General features: G+C 37.0%; 1 protein-coding gene across 15 annotated transcripts in view; it reads left to right on the plus strand.

The window, feature by feature from the left end:
* The window catches only part of LOC117382877 (muscleblind-like protein 2a), an 87,850-nt gene that overhangs the window by 51,472 nt on the left and 12,458 nt on the right, over positions 1–23,920 (plus strand). For 5 of the 15 annotated variants that reach the window (XM_033980119.2, XM_055227897.1, XM_033980148.2 and 2 more), the window contains 6 exons: positions 7,321–7,485; positions 8,951–9,151; positions 13,622–13,870; positions 19,759–19,812; positions 20,703–20,853; positions 22,778–22,813. In XM_033980119.2, the coding sequence (XP_033836010.1) occupies positions 7,321–7,485; positions 8,951–9,151; positions 13,622–13,870; positions 19,759–19,812; positions 20,703–20,853; positions 22,778–22,813 (856 nt within the window). The remainder of the gene's footprint in view (positions 1–7,320; positions 7,486–8,950; positions 9,152–13,621; positions 13,871–19,758; positions 19,813–20,702; positions 20,854–22,777; positions 22,814–23,920) is intronic. The other 10 variants (XM_033980156.2, XM_055227921.1, XM_055227936.1 and 7 more) reach the window with 3 other exon arrangements.

Here is a 23,920-nt window from a genome sequence, read left to right on the forward strand (position 1 = left end):
GGTAGGGGAGGGGGAGAGAACACAGAAGGACAGGAATTGCAGGCATCATGACAATAGTATAAAAATGCAGCATAGGAGCATTTACATTACAAACATATACATTTCCTATCAATGACTGGATAAGAATCACACATGCACACGCTGTAAGAGCACTTTTTTCTATTTTTCCCTCTAATATCATGCAGTTTGAGCCTAAATTGTGTGATCAAGTACCGCCATGTATTCTTTTGATTTTAGAAAAGTAACTGTAGTCTGAATACCAAATGAAAAAGTAAGCGTACCGGAACACAAGTATGAGTATTCTGAGTACGTATTCTTAGTACCAGTACATGTATTCAGTTACTTTCTGACACAGCATTGATGATTAGACATGATCTCTTGATCTTTTGGTTCATTGCCCAGCCCTAATTTGATCTCACCTAAATGCAGTTGACGGGCTGGTAGCAGCCAACACCATTATTCAGAATTTGCGATTTTGCAGGCTAATGCTAATATAGTCTGCTTGGCTTGGGTTCTAAGCAGGCCAAGCACGTACTAACTGTACCTGGTTAAAGAAGACCTATTGTGCTTGTGTCTGCTATACAGTTATAATCTATGACAAAACCGCAGTGTCCAATGGGAGCTGACGTCACCATGAACGTCAACACAACAAAAAGTTGGCACCTTCTATGGATAGCTGCACATCACACCAGCGAGGATTTTTTTTTTTCATTTGTAACAACATATCTATGCAATGCTGCCGAATCCTATGAGTATCACCGATTAAGAAAATAAGACTGGAGAAGGAAGTGCATACGTCACAGTGGGCGTGTACTGTATGCCGATGATAGTGAAAATTGAGATTGATCGGCAATGTGGCATCTTGAAAATAAGTGATTAAAGATTACTCAAATATGAATCACTCCAAATACAACTTTGAGAGCATAAATTGTGAAACAACTATAACATGTTTAAAAGCTCTGAAAAGTACATTTTTGCAGAATAGGTCTGATTAATGAAAGGCTAGTGGAAACACTCCAAACCAGGGTATTTAGAGTATATAGGCCAAGTAGGCCTTTAGGAAATGACACTTAACTGTTTAATACATTTAGACAGTGAAATGATTAGAATGACAAATGCTTTATTTGATTGTTTGTGCTGGAGAATTGGTCCAACAGTTTGGGTGTAACCTGAGACACACCTTGGGTTTGTTTATAAAGGACTTTTGCTTTTGTCAACGCCCAAATCGCCCATTCAAAAGCTGTTTAACTGTCCAACTACACACATGTGAATGAACCATACAAGAAAGTGCCATGAAATTTAACAAAGAGACACTCCATGACAATGTCGTTGCTTTGCTTGAAATGTTTCATAGTATGACATTATAGCATTTATTTCATTGCTAATTGCCTCTTCACAGATCTGACTTGTAACTTGGCCAGTTTGTGTCAGCTGCTGTCTATCCATGGGTTTCCGAATGATTCAGGTTCATTTCTGCTCTGTGAATGGGACTTTTTTAGTATCAATACCTGTAATCCCTCAGTCGTCCAGGTCTGATCCATTGTAAAAGCCAAATGTAAAATCTGTCAACTGGACAAAAAGTTGTAGGAGTGAATATGTTTCGCTGCTTGCGTTCTGAACAATGAATATCTAGTTTCAGTGCTAGATTTAGTATGGATCATGGTATTGTCTTTTTCATTTGAATTAGTTACACTGCTTCTGACAGTTTTAAAATATGCCTATCAAAGTTATTTCACCTAACCTTTAGCTAACAAATAATGTATTTATTCAGTTACTTCAGTGATCTTCTCTGTCTTTGCTGTTCTTAGTCTAGAGTTGCCGTAATCAGCAGTTTCATTGTCCATATAATCCCAGTGTTAATCCCGACACACCCGGGATTATACGAGGAGGAGAAGTCACACTGTGAAAACACTCTGTGTGGTGCAGTGCTTTGGGCACAATTTAAAGGCTCACTGTGTAACTTTTCCAATGGGGGCTCTATTGCACTATTGAGATGTTACTGCTTTACCAAGAATATTCCATACTATAGTGTTAAACTTGACGGTCTAGTCCTGGTTTGGTCCTGCTTTAGTCCGGGTCTGTAGTCCCAGGTTTATAGTCCTGGATCTATAGGCCTGGATCTATAGTCCGAGTCTATAGTCCTGGGTCTATAGTCCTGGGTCTACAGTCCTGGGTCTGTAGTCCTAGGTGTGTAGTCCTGGGTCTGTAGTCAAGGGTCTCTAGTCCAGGGTCTATAGTCTATAGTCCAGGGTCTATAGTCCTGGGTCTATAGTCATGGGTCTGTAGTCCTGGGTCTGTAGTCCAGGGTCTATAGTCCAGGGTCTATAGTCCAGGGTCTATAGTCTATTGTCCAGGGTCTATAGTCCAGGTTCTATAGTCTATTGTCCAGGGTCTATAGTCATGGGTCTGTAGTCCTGGGTCTAGTCTATGGAATATTCCAGTCAAAGCAATAACGGAGACAAGCAGGTAGCGTACCTTCTACCAATAAAGTTCACCTTTAATCTTAAACTATTATTTTGAATTGTACCCACTAAAGCAATCTCTTTTTCCTAATGCACTTTCTATGTTTTTCTATGCTGGTTTAGACCCGATCCATTAGTCCAGACCTGGCTCAGTGGACCTAGACCGAGCTGAACCGGACTTACAGGGGTCTTTTTCAGTCATAGTGCAGCCAGGATCCGGGCCAGGTCTCTTTTTCCCTCCAAAGTGGTTCTCCATGAGTTAGAATAGATTCAACCATGAACTGTTAGTGCCCTGATAGAATAGAGTTTCAAACACAGGAGTTAAGATTGCATCCGAAGTGCCAAGATAATGACTGTATTATATTTCTCAGAAAAACACTAAGGATGCATGTTTTTCAGTAAAATAAAAACATAAAAAATTTTAGCTAAAAAGTTGCACAGTGGGGCTTTAATTTATATTCGTTGTAATACATATACATCTAGCCTATCTATATCGAATAGTTCTTTTGTGCTGAATTGTCTTCCTCATAATCTCATGGTCCAATTGGTGTTTGGGGATTTACCTTTGTCAATAATGTCACTCCAGCTAGCATTGATCTTGTCATTGGGTTAGCTGCGTTGGCAATATAGAAGCAAGTTATCTGAAGTGGCTAAGCTAGCATTTTGTCTTCCAAATGCATACATAGAAAAAAACAAAAAAACAAAAACGAGTACCGGTACATACATAGATTTTTTTTGCTATTGGCTCTGAACATTTTTATCTGTCTGCTTTGAATCCAAAATATTTAAGGTTGGAGGCTCAATCCCATCCTAGCTAGGCAAGACACTTCACCCACATTGCAAGTATGATCCATCGGTCCAAGTTTAACAAGTACTAAATGTTTTACTGGCCTTCTCCTTGTACCGTCACCATGCTTTAGCCCATTAAAATGTATTGGACACTTGGACCAATACAAACAAGGCATTTATCACCATTTTTACTGCCGCTTTTAAAACTGTCTTTCTGTGCTGTTAGCTAACCACAGCATAGAGACGCCATTGACAACAAAATGCTAATGCTATAGTGGTCACGCCAGTGGCCCACAAATTAAATGCTATTCTATCTAAAAGAGGAGCTTTTATGCTAATTTCACACACAAACACACATTAAAGGTGCTGTACCTGGTTTGAAAAACAGAACTAGTTCATTTTAAACAGTTTGCAGTAGTCTAAAGTTTTTCTTCACTTACCTCACCTTATGTATTCGAGCGTCCGAATGATTAACCGCTATGAATTTATAAGCTTTATTTACAACTTTCAGAGGCCAACTGGCATGCTAACCACACACTTAATGATTCTGAATGATTTTTAATTATATACAGACAGTACATAGCGGACTTATTTTGACCTCAAGAACTGAGACAAAACACATTTTGCTAAAAAAATCAGGTGCAGGCCCTAAACAAGTGGGTGATGCTAACAGAATGCTAATACTAAAAACAATTACACTAAAATTTATGTTTGGGGTGTAGCTATAACTGTCTAAGCTAAAAAAGAGGGGACATTTATGGATAAAGTCTGGGTACTTTAGTTTCTAGGCTGGTGGCATGGTGGCAGAGTGGTTAGCATTCCTAGATGAAATCTTTTTATGTGCATGTTGAGTTTGCATGTTCTCCCTGTGTCTAGGTGCTGCGCTTTCCCCTCCTCCTTTCCAGCTAGGCCCTCCTGGCTCAGATCTAGTCCACTGCTACTGACAGGTGATGGGTCAAATGCAGATTTAACCCAGAGATACTGAAGGATGGGTCAAATGCAGGTTTAACACAGACACTGAAGGATGGGTCAAATGCACATTTTTCTTTCTAGTCAATAAAATGTTTTAAAATCTTTAATAACAAATCTCAAATTTAATGTAGCAGCAGATTTTTGTCGGATAAAATGCAATTTATTAAGACTTTGTAGTAAGTAAAAATTTGAAATTGTTTAAATAAAACATTGGCTGCATTCTGAATATACTATTTGACATCCAGTGTTAAAGACACACTTTGTTACTTTTATGGTGGGGTTCCATCACCTGCTTGTGTCCATGGAGATGTTATTGCTATGAATTTTCCACCGTATGGCATTAAACTTATCTATCTTGCATTATTTATTTATTTATTTTATTTATTTATTTATTTATTTATTTGTTTCAGACATTTCTGTCTTAAGTCCACAAAAGCAAATCAAAGTACACAAAGTTGCTAAAAAAAAGTACTAAAAGGCCTGGTGTCATCACCTACGTGTCCTCATGGAGACTGACGTGATTAATACCATGCTGTGGAACATTCCAGGCAAAGCATTCTCATGGAGACAAGCATGTGGTAAACCCTCTACCAAATAAATTCCGTAGTGCCTCTTTAAAGGAGTTGATTTTGAGTGAATTGGGCCTTGTAGCAGCATTTCTTTGCAGTCATATTTTCTTGTAATTTCCCCATTTTAATAAATAGCTCCCTTTGGCGTTGGGCATGTCAATATTTTTACATTTGACACTTTCATGTGCTGATTCTGAATTGTGCAATAAAACTAACTGTGCTTATTGCCAATACTTCAGGCTTTTAAAAATCTCTCCATCCTCCAACCAGACAGAAACAATCCCCTTTTTGTTTACAGTATAAATCTTGTCTGGGGTGGGGCTGAACCGCAGTGCCACCATGGTTGCTCTTGCTAAATAATTGATGTTAGTTTGTTAATCTCCAAATGCAGTTCTTTTCAATGTGGTTAAGTGCACGCAATGCTTCGATTTCGATACTAAGGAATTGACTCAATACTGCGATACTGATTACATTAGCACAATGAAGATAAAAATTCCTCCATTTTGTGATTTTTTGCTGTATCGATACCTGCTCAAATAGTGTCTAGTTTTGATATTCGTTTTAATATCCATTAGTGTCTGATTTTCAATACTTGTGACAACCCCAATTAATTGTTATGCTTGTTTTGTATAAAGGTGCAATATGTAACTTTTCTAGTGGGGGGGGTCCCACCTGCTTGTCTCCATGGAGAAGTATTGCATTAAACTTAATGTTGTAATGTGGCAAGTTTTACATAATACATCCCTTTAAACCAGTTTGATTCTGGAAAGGTCTTGGTTTAATGCTGGTTTAGTCCATGTCCAGTACATTAAGATGCTATTAGCAAAGTCTCAATGGGCAAATTCAGTTATCATTTAAATCAGACCTACTCTACAAAATGGACTTTCTCAGAGCTTTTATAGTTGTTTCAAGGTGCCATTTTGCTGATCAATCCCTGTTTTCACCGCAACGAGCATACAGACACTGTGACGTACTTACTTTGTTCTCCAGTTTTATTTTCTTAATCGGTGATAATTGTAGGATTCGACAGCGTTGCATAGTCATTTTTGTACAAAAAAAAACATCAGCGACATCAGCTCCCATGGGGCACCGCAGTTTTTAAAAACTTTAAAGAGTTTTATTAAGTAATTTTAGATGAATATTTTGATTTAAAATGTGAAAATTATGACATACTTATCCACTGGTGTCATATATTATAACTACAGCAGACACAAGCACAATAAGTCTTTATCCCTATTCCATTACATAGACCAATTACTTATTCAATTGACAAAATCTACATTTGAAAACCACCATTTTTATTTTCAGCCCGATCTCCTTCTAGCTCCTGCAGGTCAAAACTACTTCAAAAACACTTAATGGCTCAAAGCTATTTTCAAATGTCATGACCCCATTTTGAACAACACACTTCATCTGTTCAAATGAGGAGAGTGCACTACAATTTTCTTTACAGTAATAGCTTAAAGTGACATCCAGAGTGCTGGTCTATAGATTTTTTGAGTTATTTTATCCCTCTTTAATCGTAACTAGCATTTATTTGTCATTTCTACTTTCCTGCAATTTTGTAATCAAATGTGAAAGGGCCCATATTACACTGTTTTCTGATCTGTTCTAATGTTTCCTCATCACAAACAGACCTGGAGTTGTGTTTTGTTCACACATGTTTAACACACAAACCCTGCATATTTAGGCATGCGTTTTTACCGTGAGCAAGGTCCTGTAACTTGACCTGATGCCATCACTTGCTTGTCTCCATGGAAACAGATGTCATATCCTCCACTAGAAAAGTTACACAGTGCACCTTTAAACCAAATTCTTTACATATTTATTATCCATTTTTAATTTTTTCTCACCTTCCTACACAGCTTGTCCTATAGACATAACACCTGCCCACACATCCTTTGCAATGGAATGAACTGCAGGAATCAGTGTATTTTGCTAGTGCATTTTATTATGCCTTATTATTGCACAATACTAATGGTGTATTTTTTATTTTGTAATGAACAGTGACATATTTTGCATTTCTTTGCAGTACATTATTCGCTTTGAATATATAGTGGTTCATGCAATAGAAATACATGATTTAGTAGCCACTTTTTCTCCAAAGTGAACACAAGCTTAAGGTGCACTAACTTTTCTGGTGGGAAGTGCTTATTTACATAGAGATATTATTGGTTTGCCTGTAATGTTAATTGCATTAAACTTAACTACTGTACATTTATTCAATTATTTGTGTTTTTTGCTTAAAAACCTTGAAAAACTTTGTTACTGTGAGCAGGCTTGCCTCTTCACAGATCTGACCTGTAACCCGCTTGTCTCCATAGATAACTTTAATCAAAATGTTAGACAACTAGAAACAACTAGGCAAGATTTTTTGTAAAATCCTGTATAATTCTGTGGACTATGTTTTATTGAAAGTCTAAAGCGTCATATGCACTTTAAAAATATAATATTTTCACACGATCTTGCTTTTAAAATGACAGAAATAGATTGAATTCAATGTTTTTTGCTGTTTGTTTCTTGCCTAGGGCCGTTGCACGAGAGAAAACTGTAAGTACCTCCATCCTCCGGCTCACCTCAAAACCCAACTGGAGATAAACGGACGAAACAACCTGATCCAACAGAAGACCGCGGCAGCCATGTTGGCTCAACAAATGCAGTTCATGATCCCAGGAACCACCATGCAGCCTGTGGTGAGGAGCAAAGCACACATACTATTACAATAGTATCACTCAATTTAGAAACTATTTCAATATCTCAGTGTTATACAAAACACTTAGACAACAGACTGTGATTGATTTAATATTGACAGTACCATGTGGTCTTACACTAGATCAGGTATAAATCAAGATCATTCTGTTCTGGAAAGTTTTCATAGCTGCTCAAATGAGTGTCTAGTTTTTAAATTTTTGTTTATTATCTGTACATTTTTTGCCATCTTTGTAAAAAAAAAAAAAAAAAAAAGAAGCTTTTCTTTTGCCACTTTTGCCAGAGAGCTCATAATGTAAGGATATTTTTCTCAAATATTATTGCTTTGCCATGAATTTTCCACCTTACAGCATTAAGCAGTATTGAACCTACACAGATCTGGGTTATTCTGACCCAGCAGTTTGGGTTCATATTTTAACACAACTTTTTGGGTTATCGACCCAATTCTGGATTATATTTGATTACTCTGCTGGGTTAATTCTGCTTATAATGTTTATAATGACCACCACAATGTTATTTAAGAGACATTTATTTTTAAAAAGTGTTTAAAATAAATAATTGTATTTAAAACATGTCACAGCATAAACAGCAGCACATTATTGATTCAGCAGTAAAACTGTTCATGTGGTTTGTTCTTGTCCAACTTTGTGAAATGATTGAAGCCTGGGTGTTGAGATCGTGAAGCTGAGCTGGACACTTCAGTCTGAGCAGATTCCACCGTAGGTCAGAGAGATGGAGGCGCTTACAGGTGGAACAGTGTGACTGCTCAACTTGCCCAACACAAATGTTGTGTATTTATGTAAGAAAAGTTCAAATCCAAAATGAAGCTTTTTTTCTGGTGCTGAGCTACAGTTACAGACTTCAGTTCTGTTGAGGCTGAGCTTCAGAAGTCAGAGTGTCAAATGCTTCTTTAGTAACATTAACTGATAAAAAATGATTCAATTGTGTAAAGTTTTAGATACAATCATTTACTTGTGTTTTTATTGCACAAAACATGTATAAATACCTTTAACAGTCATTTCTCTGGAGCAGAAAATAAGATGGGCAATGGCTGCCGTGGACAGTTGAAGACTATGTATTTGACCCATTTCAGTGGGTTGTAAGGCAGGAAAATGTCTGTCATTATGTTACATTGGAAATGACCCAATTATGACCCAACCTGCTGATCCAGCGTTTAGGTTAAGCAAACAACCCACTTCTGTGAAAATAAGTCAAAAAAGTGACCCAACAACCCTAACCCAACAATTGGGTAGAAAAAAATAACCGATAATTTTTTGGAGTATAGCAATAAAGAACAACTCTAATTCAATTTATGCTAGATAAATACATGTAATGCGATACTGTAGAACATTCTAGGCATCGCTAAGAAGACAAGAAGGTAGACACCTATAGGCACCTATGCATAGTGCACTTAATATGATAAATACTGATCTCTCTCTCTCTCCTCAGACATTCCCAGTGGGGCAGACTCTTGGCTCAGGCGCTGGTCTCAGTTACTCCCCTTACATCACTCCCATGTCCCATAGTGTGAGCCTGGTGCCTTCAGACCTCCTTCCCTCCGCTCCAGTGATCGTACCAGGAAGTCCCTCTGTCTCTGTGGGAACTGCGAACTCAGCCGGACAGAAGCTACTGCGCACCGATAAACTAGAGGTGATTTAGACCTGGTTTAGACCTGGTTTAGTACTGGTTTATACAAGGTTTAGACTTGGTTTAGTTCTGGTTTAGTTGTGCTGGTTTAGTCCCTTTTGAGATCTGGTTAATCCTGGTTCAGACCTGGTGTAGTCCTAGTATAGCTCTGCATGAGTCCTGGCTTCAGTGATCGTACCAGGAAGTCCTTCTGTCTCTGTGGCTATCAGGAACTTCATCGGACAGAAACTCCTGTTTACTGATAAGATAGAGGTGATTTAGACCTGGTTTAGACCTGATTCAGTACTGGTTTAGTTCTTGTTAGGTTCTGATTTGGTCGTGGTTTAGACCTGGTTTAGACCTGGTTTAGTACTGGTTTACTTTTTGTTAGGTTCTTGTTTGGTCATAGTTTAGAAGTGGTTTAGTTGAGGTTAATTTCTGGTTTAATCCTGGCTCAAACTTGGTTTAGTCCCAATTTAGTCCTGGTTTAGTCACAAATTAGTCCTGGTTTAGTCCAGGTTCAGACCTGGTTTAGTCCTGGTTTATTCCTGGTTTAGACTGGGTTCAGACCTATTTTAGTCCTGGTGTAGTCTTGTTTCAGACCTGGTTCAGACCTGGTTTAATCCTGATGTAGTCTTGGTTTACACCTGTTTTTTTCGTGGTTTAGTATTAGTTTAGCCCTGCTCTAGACCTGCTTTAGTCCTGGTTTAGTCCTGGTGTAGTCCTGGTTTAGTCCCATATTAGTCCTGGTTTAGTCCCATATTAGTCCTGGTTTAGTCCTTGTTCAGACCTGGTTCAGACCTGGTTTAGTGCTGGTGGAGTCTTGGTTTACACTTGGTTCTTTCCTGGTTTAGTCATAGTTTAGCCCTGCTTTAGTCCTGCTTTAACCCTGTCCTGGTTCATGAAATCCAGAGAGACCAATTCATTCACCACGTACAAATGACCAAACCTCATCCCCAAACCTGTCCTTAAGTCTTTCACACTCCTTATAATAAGGGCCACTCTTCACTGTAATTAAACCTGTGTCACCACTGACATTTTAATTTATTTTATTTACAACACAAAAGCTTATCTCAAACGACCTTGAGGTAATAACAATTTTAATAAATGTCCTGCACTCTTAATTAAAGGTGGAAGGGCAATTTTAATAGTGACACATTGCTAATTTATTTATTTTAACTAGCTGGACAGCTACGGTAGCCCTACAGGGACATTCTACTGGAATGGATTTTTAGGGATGCTCTTTTAAAGGTGCATTATAACACTTTTCTGTTTGCCAATCATTACTTTCAATACTTCTAACAACCCTAATCTCCATAAAGAGAAGCAGGTGGCAACACAGGATGAAGTTACTAGTCAGATCTGTAGACCGGCAACATATATCTTAATAGATATTTTTGAACAGTAAAAACATCTGCAAGAGAATAAATGCAAGATAAACAATATTCCAGGTAAAGTAATAACATCTACACTGCACTGTTAACATGCTAGTTGTTGTTAGCATTCCGTGAAGACAAAACTCCGCTCTGGTCAATAAAAGTTACAAAAAGCACTTATAAACCCATTGTGGTGAATAATAAGGGTGCTCTGCTCTGCAAACCTTTTAAAATGAACGAGTTCTATTTTTCACATTTTTAATCCAGTAAAATCAGGTACAGCGCCTTTAAAGAACCATTACGTAACATATACATCACCATCGCTGTAGAAATCTTTAGTTAACTCTCCAATGACTTTATGTCTCTTTGGGGAATTGGACAAAAACAAACCTGAGTGGATCAGACTAGGCAGCTGGTCTGTCTCTGTGGACTCTGGCGTGGTTTGAGCGAGGTTGGATTTGTTGCTAGGTGACAAAAACACGCCCACACATCACATCATTATTATTGTTTATCTGTTTAATGCACTGAAAACTCCTACTTTTTTCCATGCAATATTTCATAATTACAACCCTGTTTTTATTTAGCAGACCAGTTTAGCCAGAGGGCAGCATTTAAATCAATACAAAGTCAAAGAGGTTGTTTCAAAAGATAGGCTAGATTATTTTAGTAAATGATTCATTCATTTTGCAGAAGGACAACCTAAAAATCCAATCCATTTGACGTGATTAGAACATGCAAATAATGACAATACACAGCTGAAACCAGAAGTTTACATACACTATATAAAAATACATATACACTTTTTTCCCTCACTGTCGGACACTAAATCAGACTAAACTTTTCTTGTTTTAGGTTAGTGAGGACTAACAAAATGATTTCCATTTGCTAAATGCCAGAATAAGGAGAGAAGGATTTTTTTTAGACAATATTTCATTACTTTCTTCAAAGTCAGAAGTTTGCATACAGTAAGATTACTATGCAATTACACAATCTGTGAAAACCCAGATGATGATGCCATGTCTTTGGATGCTTCTGAGGTTTATTGACAACATCTGAGTTAATTAGAGACACACCTGTGGATGTATTTGAAGGCATGCCTGGAACACACTGCTTCTTTGTGTAACATCATGGGAAAGTCAAAAGAAATCAGCCAAAATATCAGGAAGAGAATTGTGGACTTGTACAAGTGCTTGGGTGTGATTACCAGATGCCTGAAGGTGCCATGTTCATCTGTCCAAACTATTATACACAAGTATAAAGAATGTCCAGCCATCACACCACTCAGGAAGGAGACGGGTTCTGTGTCCAAGAGATGAACGTGCTTTGGTCTAAAATGTGCATATCAATCCAAGAATATGCACATTATGATGATGTTGCTGAAGCTGGTGGGAGTGTCATTATCCACAGTAAAACGAGGACTGTACTGACATGGGCTGAAAGACCACTCTGCAGGAAGAAGACGTTACTCCAAAATAAACATAAAAAAGACAGATTACATAGCATAAAAACAAAGACTAAAATTTTAGAGACATGTCCTGCGGTCTGACAAAGCTAAAATTGAGCTGTTTGGCCATAATGAACATTGTTACATTTGGAGGAAAAAGAGGGAAGCTTGCAAGTCTGAGAACACCATCCCAACTGTGACCCACTGGGAGTGCAGCATGATGTTGTGGGGATGTGTTGCTGCAGGAGGGACTGGTGCACTTCACAAAATAGATGGCATCATGATGAAAGAACATTATGTGGAAATACTGAAGCAACTCAAGACATAAGCCAGGAAGTTAAAGCAGGAAGTTAGAGCAAATTCCATGTCAGACAGGGAGAAAAAAAAGTGTACATATTTTTTATATAGTGTATGTAAACTTCTGGTTTCAACTGTAGCACTTTTCTAGATCATAGACTGCCTATTGCTACAACATCATCACTAAGTTGGCTAGCTAATGCTAATTATGTCAAAACCCTCCTTCACATACAAATGGATGGTGAAGCCAATTCCCATGTCAAAGTATATAAAAGATTTATTTCATGATGTGTAGGCCTGTCACGATAACACATTTTGAAGTGCGATATATTGCTGAAGTAAATATAGACAATAAAAAAGAAAAAGCACCCCAAATAAATATTGACCCCAAAAAGTATTGTTCCATTTGTTATGTGTTGAACAATAAGTCGATATAGTCATTATCATTTACAGCCTAATGATGTTCATGTCATTTCTCTGGTCTCCTCACAGTCACATGTAAAGAGGAGGTTTAGTGTCACCAGAAGTTCAGATATCTCATGTGAGAGATTGTGAGCTTTTAGCTCAGATAAGTTTTGCGCTAATTATTATCTAAAATAAGACACCAAAAGCTTTACAAGCTCAACACTTTTCATGAGTTTCTGTTCTCATGTAAATGTGGTGAGAGGTTTGTACCAGCTGACACCTTCTGGATTATTCATAATTACGGCTATAGGAAAAAATACAGGAGCTGGCGCTGATGTTCCAAAATCTTCCAAGACTAACCGAGTTGCTAAGTGGACAATAGCATTAACATCGAACTCCATGTCTACTTATTATGTCTCTGAGCAAGATAGTGAACTCTACATTGCATAATCAATTTACAATCAATTCTTTGGTCATAAGCTAATACTGTGACCACAGCTACCCTGGGGTGGGCTGCCAATGTACTTTTACTTCACTACATTTTAGAGCAGGTATGTGTCATTTTTACTCCACTACATTTCTGAACTGTACTGAAAGGTAAAAGTATTATTATTATTTTGTAAGACTTGGTCAAAAGGGTTTATTTTTTACATGTTTGTAGCAAACAAAAATATATAAATAAAAACAGGTTTTACAGGTTTTGTTTCTGTTGAACAAAATTCAGTTAAAATCTTTTTCAAAATCACTAAATTTGAAGCCTTGTAAAACCTCAAAATTTCTACAAAACACTTTTATTTTTTACTCTTTAAGTAAATTTTTAAACAGGTACTTAATGTACTTTTACTTAAGTAGATTTTTTTATGTGATACTTTACTTTTGCATGATAATTTTTTTGGTCCAGTATCTGTAACAAAATGGAGTACTTCTTCCACCACTGAGCTTTATATATCTCTTTCATCTTCCTATCCTCAGGTTTGCCGTGAGTTCCAGCGTGGTAACTGTGCTCGAGGTGAGACCGACTGCAGGTTCGCTCATCCCTCTGACTCCCCGATGATTGACACCAGCGACAACACCGTCACTGTCTGCATGGATTTTATCAAGAGCCGCTGCGCCAGAGAAAAGTGCAAATACTTCCACCCTCCGGCTCACCTCCAGGCCAAGATCAAGGCCGCGCAGCACCAGGCTAACCAAAGCGCTGTGGCTGCACAGGCGGCTGCGATGGTGAGTCAACCATATTTATTTACTCATGTACCAGTATTATACAGTGTCACCCAATAAGGGGCTGGTATTACAAATAGAAGTATGTATTAGGGCTGCACTCAATTTTACACTATGGCTCATATAGCAATTTTAAGCAATTTAAGTATATATATGTAAGAAATCAAGTAAGCTATTTACTAACCTGGCTAACCTCAGACTGTGTAGCATTCTCACTGAACTGTACACATTTATCAACCACTGGTGGCCACTAGCCAGATGAATAATATTTTTTATGCATTGAGCATTAGCATTGAGCCACAAACACCTGTCTTTCTAAACACAGAAGTGTCTTCCAGTAAGGTTTTCACCTCATTTATTTAGTCTTTAAGATGTTTTCAGAGACATGTACCCTCAAGCCACCGTCCACTGCCTTATTTTTAAATATGTATTTAATTTAGCGCAACTCAGCAAAAACCTCATAGAAACAGAACTGGGCAGGAAGTGGTGACGCTAACACTGAGGCTGTCAGCCGCTGTTGGGCACAGAGCCAATTGATTATTAGAGATTTGTACTTTTGTCTCACTCACTTGAGTAAGATTAATGTGGCCTGTTTCATCTTAATTAAACAGTAAAAGCTTGTTCACTGTTTTATTGTTTCCATTCACTTAAACTTCAACTGTATTTGGGTCATGAACCACCAGTTGGGAATCACTTAACTACTTCCACACATGAAAAATAACAGCTACTTTGTTATTTGCATATCAATATAAAAGATACTAAGAAGATACAGCAACAGTTAGTTTAGGCTCATTTTACCCTTTGATTTGAAATGAATCACTATTGGTAGCATAAGAGAACATAGTAAGGTATTTGTGAATGGGGTATAGTAGGAATACTAGTAGTAGTAGTAGTAGTAGTAGTAGTAGTAGTAGTAGTAGTAGTAGTAGTAGTAGTAGTAGTAATAGAACATATCGAAGGCTACATTTTGTTATCATCTTTTTTATACTTGCTTGTATTTTATTTTATTTTAATATGCACTGTGTAACTTCTCTTGTGGTCCTGTTGGAGATGCTCATACAGCACCTGGAATATTCCAAAGTATGGCATTAAACATCTTTCTCCACAGAGACAAGCGTCAGTCTCCACAATGCCAAGTTACATACAGGTCAGAGCTGTAAGTATTGTAATGTGTTTTCGAGGCAAGGAAAACAGCAGTAATGGATTACATACAATATAAATACATTTAATGCCATACTGTGGACCATCCCAGGTTATATATAGCTTATTCTGATTGCTTATGTCTTTTCTTTAAAGGTCCTATATTATGCAAAATTGACTCTTGTGAGTTTAATGCCATTTTATAATGTTGTTAACTCATCAAAAACAGACTGGAGTTGTGTTTTGTTTCATTTACACATGTTTGAGTAGCATTTTATTATTTGTCTGTTACATCTCCAAAGCTCAAAATGTTCAGTTCCACCTTGTGATGTCATGAAGTGATAGTTTTCAACTTAACAGTTCCTTTTACCTTCAGTTCAGTAGAGATTGGCAGTTCCAGGGCTGAAATGATCCGCATGATTCTAGTGAAGGTGTATGGAGTTTAAAAATACAGTGGAGCACTTCCACCACACCACATGACATCACAAGGTGGAACAGAGCATTTTCTGTTTGAGAGAATAACTCAGACTAAATATGCAGGATTTATGTGTTAAACATGTGTGAATGAAACAAAACACAACTCCAGGTTTGTTTGTGATGAGGAAACAACATTAGAACAGAGATCAGAAAGCAGCGTAATATGGGCCGTATAAACTGGAAGTCTAGTACTATTACTATAGCTTTTTAAAAAAAAAAAAAAAAAAAACATTTGTAAAATACAGGAGACTACCCTGCTAAATCTTGCAGGCTTAAATGTAATAAAAATAATACATTGCATAACTATTAAAAGGCCTTTAGTGAAATTATAGTTTTTATAGAAAATGCCAAAAAAGCAGTTTGCTGTTTTTAGGCCATACTTTATTTACAAAAGTGCTTGCTTTTCTTCTTAGACCAAAAAGCTTTCAAATCACTGTAAATCCAATCAAGACGAGACACAATATCCAAGAGTGGGGGCTTAACCTCCCTCTGCTGTTAGCTGCAGATTTACCTCGACTCCCTACTCTTCCAAAACAAAAGTCAACTTTAATACTGTCATTTCAAGTGTTGATCATTTTGAATTTCATTGGATTATTTCTTTCTTTCAATTAAAATTTTAAGAAACAAGGAACTATAAGTGAGTAAGATAATTGAACTTAATATGTAAAATAAACAAAGTTAATATTTCAACTTAAACCTACAGTATATAACATCACCTGCAGGATTCCGTGGCAATAGAAAGTCAAAACCATGCGTCTGAATGTTCTCCATGGAGATAGATGTGTTTTATGCCATGGAAACATTCCATGGAAACAAGCAGGAGGAGACCCTGCTCCAAGAATCAGGTCTGTGGTGATGCAATTCTGCTCAGCAAGTTATCCATTGCTATAAACGCTAACAAAAAGAAAAAAAAAAAACATGTTTTTTGTTGTCTATTTTCATTACTAAAAAGTTACTTACTGTGGCTTTAAAATTATATTTATACATGAGTCATCAATATCTTTAAACAAGTCCAAAAACTAGATCTATAAAAAACAAATAAATGTAAACTTGTCAAAACTATTCAAATGAAAGGATTATATAACATTTTTAGTGAGTTGTCTGCCACGTTCTTGTCTCCATGAAGATGTTAGCGCTTTGTCTGGAATGTTCCACAGTATGGCATTAAACTTTGTTTTTATTGCTCAAACATACCTTGAGAATCAAACCTTTCCACACATTTGACCTGCAAATTACTGTGGTGATATTACCTGCTTGTCTCCATGGAGATAGATATGTTAAATGTCATACTACAGAACATTACATGCATACATTACATGAAAAGTTACAGAGGTAACTATAAACTATTTGTAGATATTCATTTTTTCAGTGTACAATATTCAAGAGGGATGGAGAGAGATTATTCAGTTTTAGCCAGGCTATTAAAACCTCAAAGACTCTTATTTTGAAAGGACACTAATACATTTACACTCGTAGCTTTTGCGCTAAATGCTAAGTGCTCCTCCATGGCATGCTTTACCCACAAACCATTTCACCAACTCCCTTTTACATCACCAGTGCTGATGTCAGTTGAATGAATAATGCAGAATGCATGTTAGCTTTAGCTTTAGCTTTATGGTCTCTATGCCTCCAGATTAGTTGTCTATATCGAAGTGGGTCTCAGTTAACTCATTTTGTTAATGGGAATTTAAAGGAGCATTTTGTAACTTTTCCTGCTTGCTTCGTGGACATGTTATTGCTTTAGAATGTTCCAAAGTATGGCATTAAATTATCTAGCTTGCATTTGTTCAATTACGGGTGTGTTTATTGCTACAAAATACATTTATTCTTACCATGAGTTGGGTCGCCTCTCCAAAGATCTGACGAGTAACTTGGCCTAGTAATTTTACCTAGTTGCGTCCATAGAGTAGATTAGTTGTATGTCTTATTGCGGACCATTCAAGTCAAGGCAATAACATCTCCATGGAGACAATCAGACGGCAGAACCTCTATCAGGAAAGTTACACAGTGCCACTTTAAACAGGATAATACTGTATACCTTATGGCTATTGTTTTATTTATATGTATTTGGCTAAAAACTACCAAATTTGTCACTAGCAATGTAGTTATAATCAAATTTTCCTTTACCTGAAACACATTTTAACCTAGCGTAAATATCATTACCCATAATTCAACTGGCTTTAGCTCCAACCAAGTAAGCTTAAGTGTGCTATCCATTCCATATTAGCTTACAAGTTACCTATAGAATTACACTATGGCAGAAGTGCATTACCAAAATGACATTGCTCCGCGGTTTAGCAGTGCATTTTGCTTTGTCTTGGTCTCATGGTCCTCATTGCTTGTTCTATTTTTGTAAGATAAGAGTTCAAATTTGTGTCAATTTGTAAACAGGAAATGCCGTTAAGAAAGAAAAATGAACACAGACCAAATTAAAAATACTAGCTTGTGCATGGGTGATACTGCTGCCGTCCCATGCATGTTATATTTGATCATATTTGTGTGGGAATGATCAAGAGAGTCACAGAAAAATGCATTTGCTATTTCTGTATTTATATCTGGAAGGCATTTTGTTTTGTATTGTTAATGGATATTCCAGTTAGATGCTATTAAATATCAGACCTACTACTACTACTACTACTACCACTACTAGTACTGCTACTACTACTACTCCATGCAATATACATTAACAGTATAGTTTTTGATTAACCTAAAGCTATTGGCCCTATACTCATTATTAGTATAGAAACATTGTGTTATCCATTCACTGCAATATTTGATTCATTAACTTCCCAGAAACATTCTGGCATTCCCGGTCTGCATTGTCTTATCTTTCAGGGGTGCTTTAGTCCTGGTTCAGTCTTGGTTTAGCCCTGGTTCAGTCTTGGTTCAGTCCTGGTTTAGTCCTGGTTTAGCACAGCTCTTGTGGGGTTTTCCCAGTTTGCGTTGGTCAGTATCTGAGGTACTCCAGTCCTGATTTAGTTCTGGTGTAGTCCTGGTTTAGACCGAAGTTAGTCCTGGTTTAGTCCTTTATACGACCTGGGTTAGACCAGTCCTGGTTTAGTATTGGTTTAATCCTTGTTTAGTCCTAGGTTAGATCTGGTTTAGTCCTGGTTTAGTCCAATGTTAGCAGTCTTCTTTGTTTAATATCTTTCAAGTGCTCAAAGGAAAGAGCCATGTGGGCCGCTTCATCAGAAATCATTATATTTAAGTTTATTTCTTAAGTAAACATTACTTATTGGAAGTTCAAACAAATATGTCAGCATTTTTTTTATTTTAGTAATTTTAATCAAATATTTGGTCAGATAACACACCTTTTTATCTTGTGGCAAATCTTATTCAGTTATGTTTAGTTGTTCTAGTTCTAGTTCTTCACATTGCTCCCAAATACATTAGCAGAGTATCTTCATAGTATCTTGCCTGTTTTAACCAAGTACTTAAATGTAGTTGCTTTACTGCTCATATACTAATTCAAAATAACTTAAAGGTGCACTGCGTAACTTTTCTAGTGGGAAGAGGGATCCGCCCCCTGCTTGTCTCTGTGGAAATGTTATTGCTTTGCCTAGAATGTTTCACAGTATGATATTAAACTAGTCAAGGAAGAGATGCAACTAGGCCAAGTTACCGGCCTGATCTGTGCAGAGGCAAGCCCCTCACACATAATAAGACTGGATGGTTCAGTCTTTTGTGTAAAATTGACGTTTAACCAGCTTTTAACCATGTTCTAGTCATTTCTTCTCATTGAGAATGTGAAGTTGTATTTGGAGTGATTCATGTTTGAGTAATCTTTAATCATTTATTGTCAAGACGCCATATTGTTCTCCACTTCGTTCTCCAGTTGTATTTTCTTAATTGGTGACAGGATTCAGCAGCGTTGTGTACTCATTTTGGTGCAAATGAAAAAAAAATCTGTTTCGCAAAGCAATAACACCACCATGGCGAGAAGCAAATGGCAGATGCCCACCAGAAAAGTTACACAGTGCAACTTTAACGTTTACAAAAAAAAACAACTTAATATTTTTGTTTATGTGCATGCCTATTGTTTGTACGTGGTTTAATACTTGCATTCAGATTATTTTTTGTTTTGTTTTTTTGTTTCTCCCCTCCCTTTCTCACCTACCCACAATGCAATGCTGTGCCTCCATGGTCGCCCGCCCCGCCCTGCACCTCTCCTCCTCCTCCTCCTCCTCCTCCTCCTCTTCCTCCTCTGCTTGCTGTCTGTTAAACGCTTGAAAACCCCAAACAAAACCATCATACTCGCTGTGCCTGCTTAAAAGACACACTCCGCCGCCAAAGTACTGAAGCGTCCCCACGAGGCAACCGTAGACATGGTACTTTCACCTTTCACCTTTCACCTTTTGTTTGGCTTTGTGCACGTTAGCTTTCTGTAACGTAGCCGTACTAAGTGTGTGCTAATTGTGCTAGCCGCTCACTTGCAGCACTCAGTTTTAGTTGGCTAATTGCTAATGCTAATTTTTGAATGTAGTTTTTGTTCATTGTCTTGTGCTAGCTACAGCTATTTCCATTTGAATAAGGTGTGCTAATAAAATATTTACAATTTAATACTATATTTATTTATATTTGATCAATTATTAGCATTTCAGTTTTACTAAAAATATACATTATTTATTATAACTGACTATATATTTCAGTGTATTAGCAAATAAATTGTAATTATTTTTAGTTGTTAATTAGCCTAGCTTATAAACTGGCATTTTTCATCCTTTGTTTTTAATCGTAATTTTTTTTCTTAAATAGTTCAAAGAGACTATTTACTTTATATACTTAATATTATGATTAATAGTAATACTAGGATTACTAGTGGTAGTACAGTAGTAGTAGTAGCACTAGCAGTTGCTGTGATAGTAGTAGTAGTAGTAATGATAGTGGTGGTACTTTATCTCAATTATTTTATATATGTTTACATTCATACAATCAATTTTCAAGTTTTTGTTCATAAGATAAAATTGTTAAAAATTATTATCAAAACCTTAAACTATTTAAAGAATAATCCTGTGAACTAGCTTTAGCCTCATGAATCATTTCAATATTGTTTTAATTAACGGTAAATATGTTAACACACCTTATTCGATCCTATCATGACGGTTCCATTTATATTGTGTTGTGCTCTTAACTGTTATTACACATTTATTACCTCTAATCCGACCTCAGCTAACATGTTGACTGTTTATATTGTATTTTTTTTTTATATATATTTTAGGCCTTTCCACACGGAGTTTTGCAGCCGTTACCAAAGAGACCAGCACTGGACAAAACCAATGGAGCATCTTCTCTGTTCAACCCAAATGTTCTGCACTATCAGCAAGCTCTGGCCAATGCACAACTACAGCAGCCCGCCTTCTTCCCCACAGGTAAAAAAATAAATAAATATTATATACGCACACACGCAAGTGTTATACTGTATTTAGTTATTGTTATTCAATGCAATACAATCTATCACCACCAGGAGCACTGCTTTACCCTGCTACAACAGGTATAACATTAAGATCAGGATTTTAGTGGTGAGTTTGATCAAATATATTAAGGTTTAGACCTGATTTAGTCCAAATTTAGTCCTGGTTTATACCTACTTAAGTCCTGGGTCAGACCTAGTGTAGTCCTGGTTTAAAACTTGTTTAGAAGAGCTAGTTTAGTTTGTTTGTTTTTTTTTTATCTAAAGTTAGACTTTGTCCTAGTTTAGACCTGGTTTAGTCCTAGTTTAGACCTAGTTTAATCTTGGGTTAGATCTGGTTCAGACCTAGAGCTCCATTTTTGAAGTACCGGTAGTCAGAATCTATTCAGTCTGCTTTAGACCTGGTTTAGATCTGGTTTAGTCTTGGTTTAATCCTGATTTATATCTAGTTTACTCTTGGTTCAGACTTGTTGTAGTCCTAGTTTAGAACTGGTTTAGACCTGGTTTATACCTACTTAATACCTTACTTGGTCAAACCTGGTGCAGTCCTGGTTTAAAATAGGTTTAGACCTGGTTACGAGCTTGTCCTGATTTAGTCCAAGGTTAAACTTGGTTTAGATGGGTTAGATCAAGTTTAATCCAGGTTTGGTTTAGACGTTGATAAATACTGTTTTAGACCTGGGTTATTCTTGTTCTTTATATTGGTTTAACTTGATTTATTCATGGGTTAAACCTGGTTTAGTCCTGGTTTAGGTCCACATGTGGTTTAGTCCTGTTTTTTCCATTTTTCAGTCTTAATGTTTTGCCTGATTTATCCAAACTTCAATTTGACCTTTTAGACAAATCATTCTCCCCAGAGCATAACACTGTGTTAGCTTGCGCTAGCTTGTTAGCCTGTAGCTTATGTTCAATTGTTTATCCTTGTACTTCATAAGCCTGCTTTTATTTTGCTAAAGTCTAAATTGCCTGAAAACTCTCTCCTCCTCTTCCTCCATTTTCTGCTCTGTGGATGTCTTAGCCTTGGGTCAAAATCTTGTTTGCAAATATTAATGTTTTACTAACCACCATTGTGCATGGGAAGCTGTTATTGTCCATAGATTATAACTTTATGGGTTCAAAACCGTTAGTCTTCATTAAAGTTGCAATATGGAGTTGAATAAAGAAAAACACCTATAACTGAATAAAGTAAGATAGTTTGAAGATTCCGGGCCATGGAGACGAGCACAAAAGTCACAGTGTTTTATTTGATTGATTTATTTGTTTTTATTATTAGTTTCCATGCACATTAAGTACACTGATCGACAAGATGCACCAGCTGTTTATAAATGAACAATGACCACAACAGACAGCACGTATTCTTCATGTATTCTCCATTAGATTCTTAAAATACTCCATTGTAGATGACTGTAGATGTAGTAAAAAAGTGTAGACTCACATGTGGTGAAGGTGCTTGTTTTATTCCCTTTAGTTGTGACATATTGTGAATGGACTGATGCCTGTTCCTGCCTCTGCACTGTTCAGCCTGATTGAATCTTGTGTCATGTATAACCTTTTACCCTCCACCTCTCCTCTATCTCTCCCTCTTCCGTCCCTTTCTCTCTCTCTCTCTTTCTGTCTCTCCACCCCCTCTCCCACTCTCTCCTCTTGCATGCTCTCCTTTCCACCCACTCTCTCTGCCTCTCTTCCTCTTTTCCTCTTTTACCTTTCTTTTGCTCTCTCACTCTTGTCCCTCTCCTCTTCCCTCCTCCCTCTCCCTCTCTTTCACCCCTCTTTCTCTGTATCTCCTCTTTCTCCCTATCTCTCTTTTCTTCTCTCTCTTCTCCTCTGCCTCTCTCTCCACCAACCCCCATCCCTCCCTCCCTCTCTTTTGCATGCTCTTGCAGGATCAGTGTTGTGCATGACGCCTGCTACCAGTCTGGGTAGGTCCACGCCTTCTCTCCTTTGACTGTAACACGCTAAGGCCATGGTTCCCATAGCAATACATGCAAAATTCCAAAGACAATTCTATTAAAATGTATTGTAATTTGTAGCTTTATTGAAGATCCCATGTTTTATATTTTATAACTTAAGCAAAGTATAAGAAACAAGTACATGTAATCCCAAAACACGAAGCAAAAATAATTATAGCAGTAGAGCAATTTTAGTTAAAATGCCTGCTTGGGTAGGTGCACTATGTACATTTTTTGGGACTCCATTGAGATGGCATTGCTTTATCTAAAATTTTCCACAGTATGACATTAAACTGATCTATCCTGCTTATTGTACAAGAACATGTTTTAAGGCATTTTTGAGCAATAAAAACATCTGCAATTCAATAAATACAAGATTGATATGTTTAATGCCATGCTGTTGAATATTCCAAGCAAAGCAATAACATCTCCATGGAGACACTCAGATGACTGATACTCCATTTAAATTTAAATTTCATTTGAATGGCCTTGTGTCCTAGGGGAGCCCTGACTGTTTAAGCTGTTGTTTAAACTTTGTCCTCCATGTTGGCTCTTCCTTTATTCTCTCTGTAACTCACTATGTCTGTCCATGATTCAAAATACAGATATTCAAATCCAAAATGTGTTTTAGCTCGTAGCCTTAGTGTTGCATTAGCTACTCTCACTGTTGTGTTGTGCTGTTGTTACTGGAACAATTAAAATCACTTTCCCAGAGAAATTCCACTGAAGTTTTTGTTTAAAGAAATGAAAACTGTAAAACTAAAAATAAGGTGAGATATGGGAGAGAGTGGTTTACATGCACACAATAGATTAGTTATAGTTAGCTTGTGTTTTTGCTCTCCCAATCGTTTTAATAGCAGTACAATCCAATTTGCATTACTACGTTAAGACAATAAAACGTATTTTTGCTTCTGTTCAGCTATTAGTTCAAAGTTGCAAATTATTATATTTTTGTGTTTTTTGACAGTCATGTTTGTTTTGAAACTGTACAGATCATACACTTCTCTGATTGGTTAATCCACCTGTCGATCTCGCCACCTTGGATTTTGGGGTTGGCACAAGATCTCAGACTATAAC

Source organism: Periophthalmus magnuspinnatus, chromosome 2 (assembly GCF_009829125.3).
Source record: "Periophthalmus magnuspinnatus isolate fPerMag1 chromosome 2, fPerMag1.2.pri, whole genome shotgun sequence".
In the NCBI taxonomy this organism is placed as follows: domain Eukaryota; kingdom Metazoa; phylum Chordata; class Actinopteri; order Gobiiformes; family Gobiidae; genus Periophthalmus; species Periophthalmus magnuspinnatus.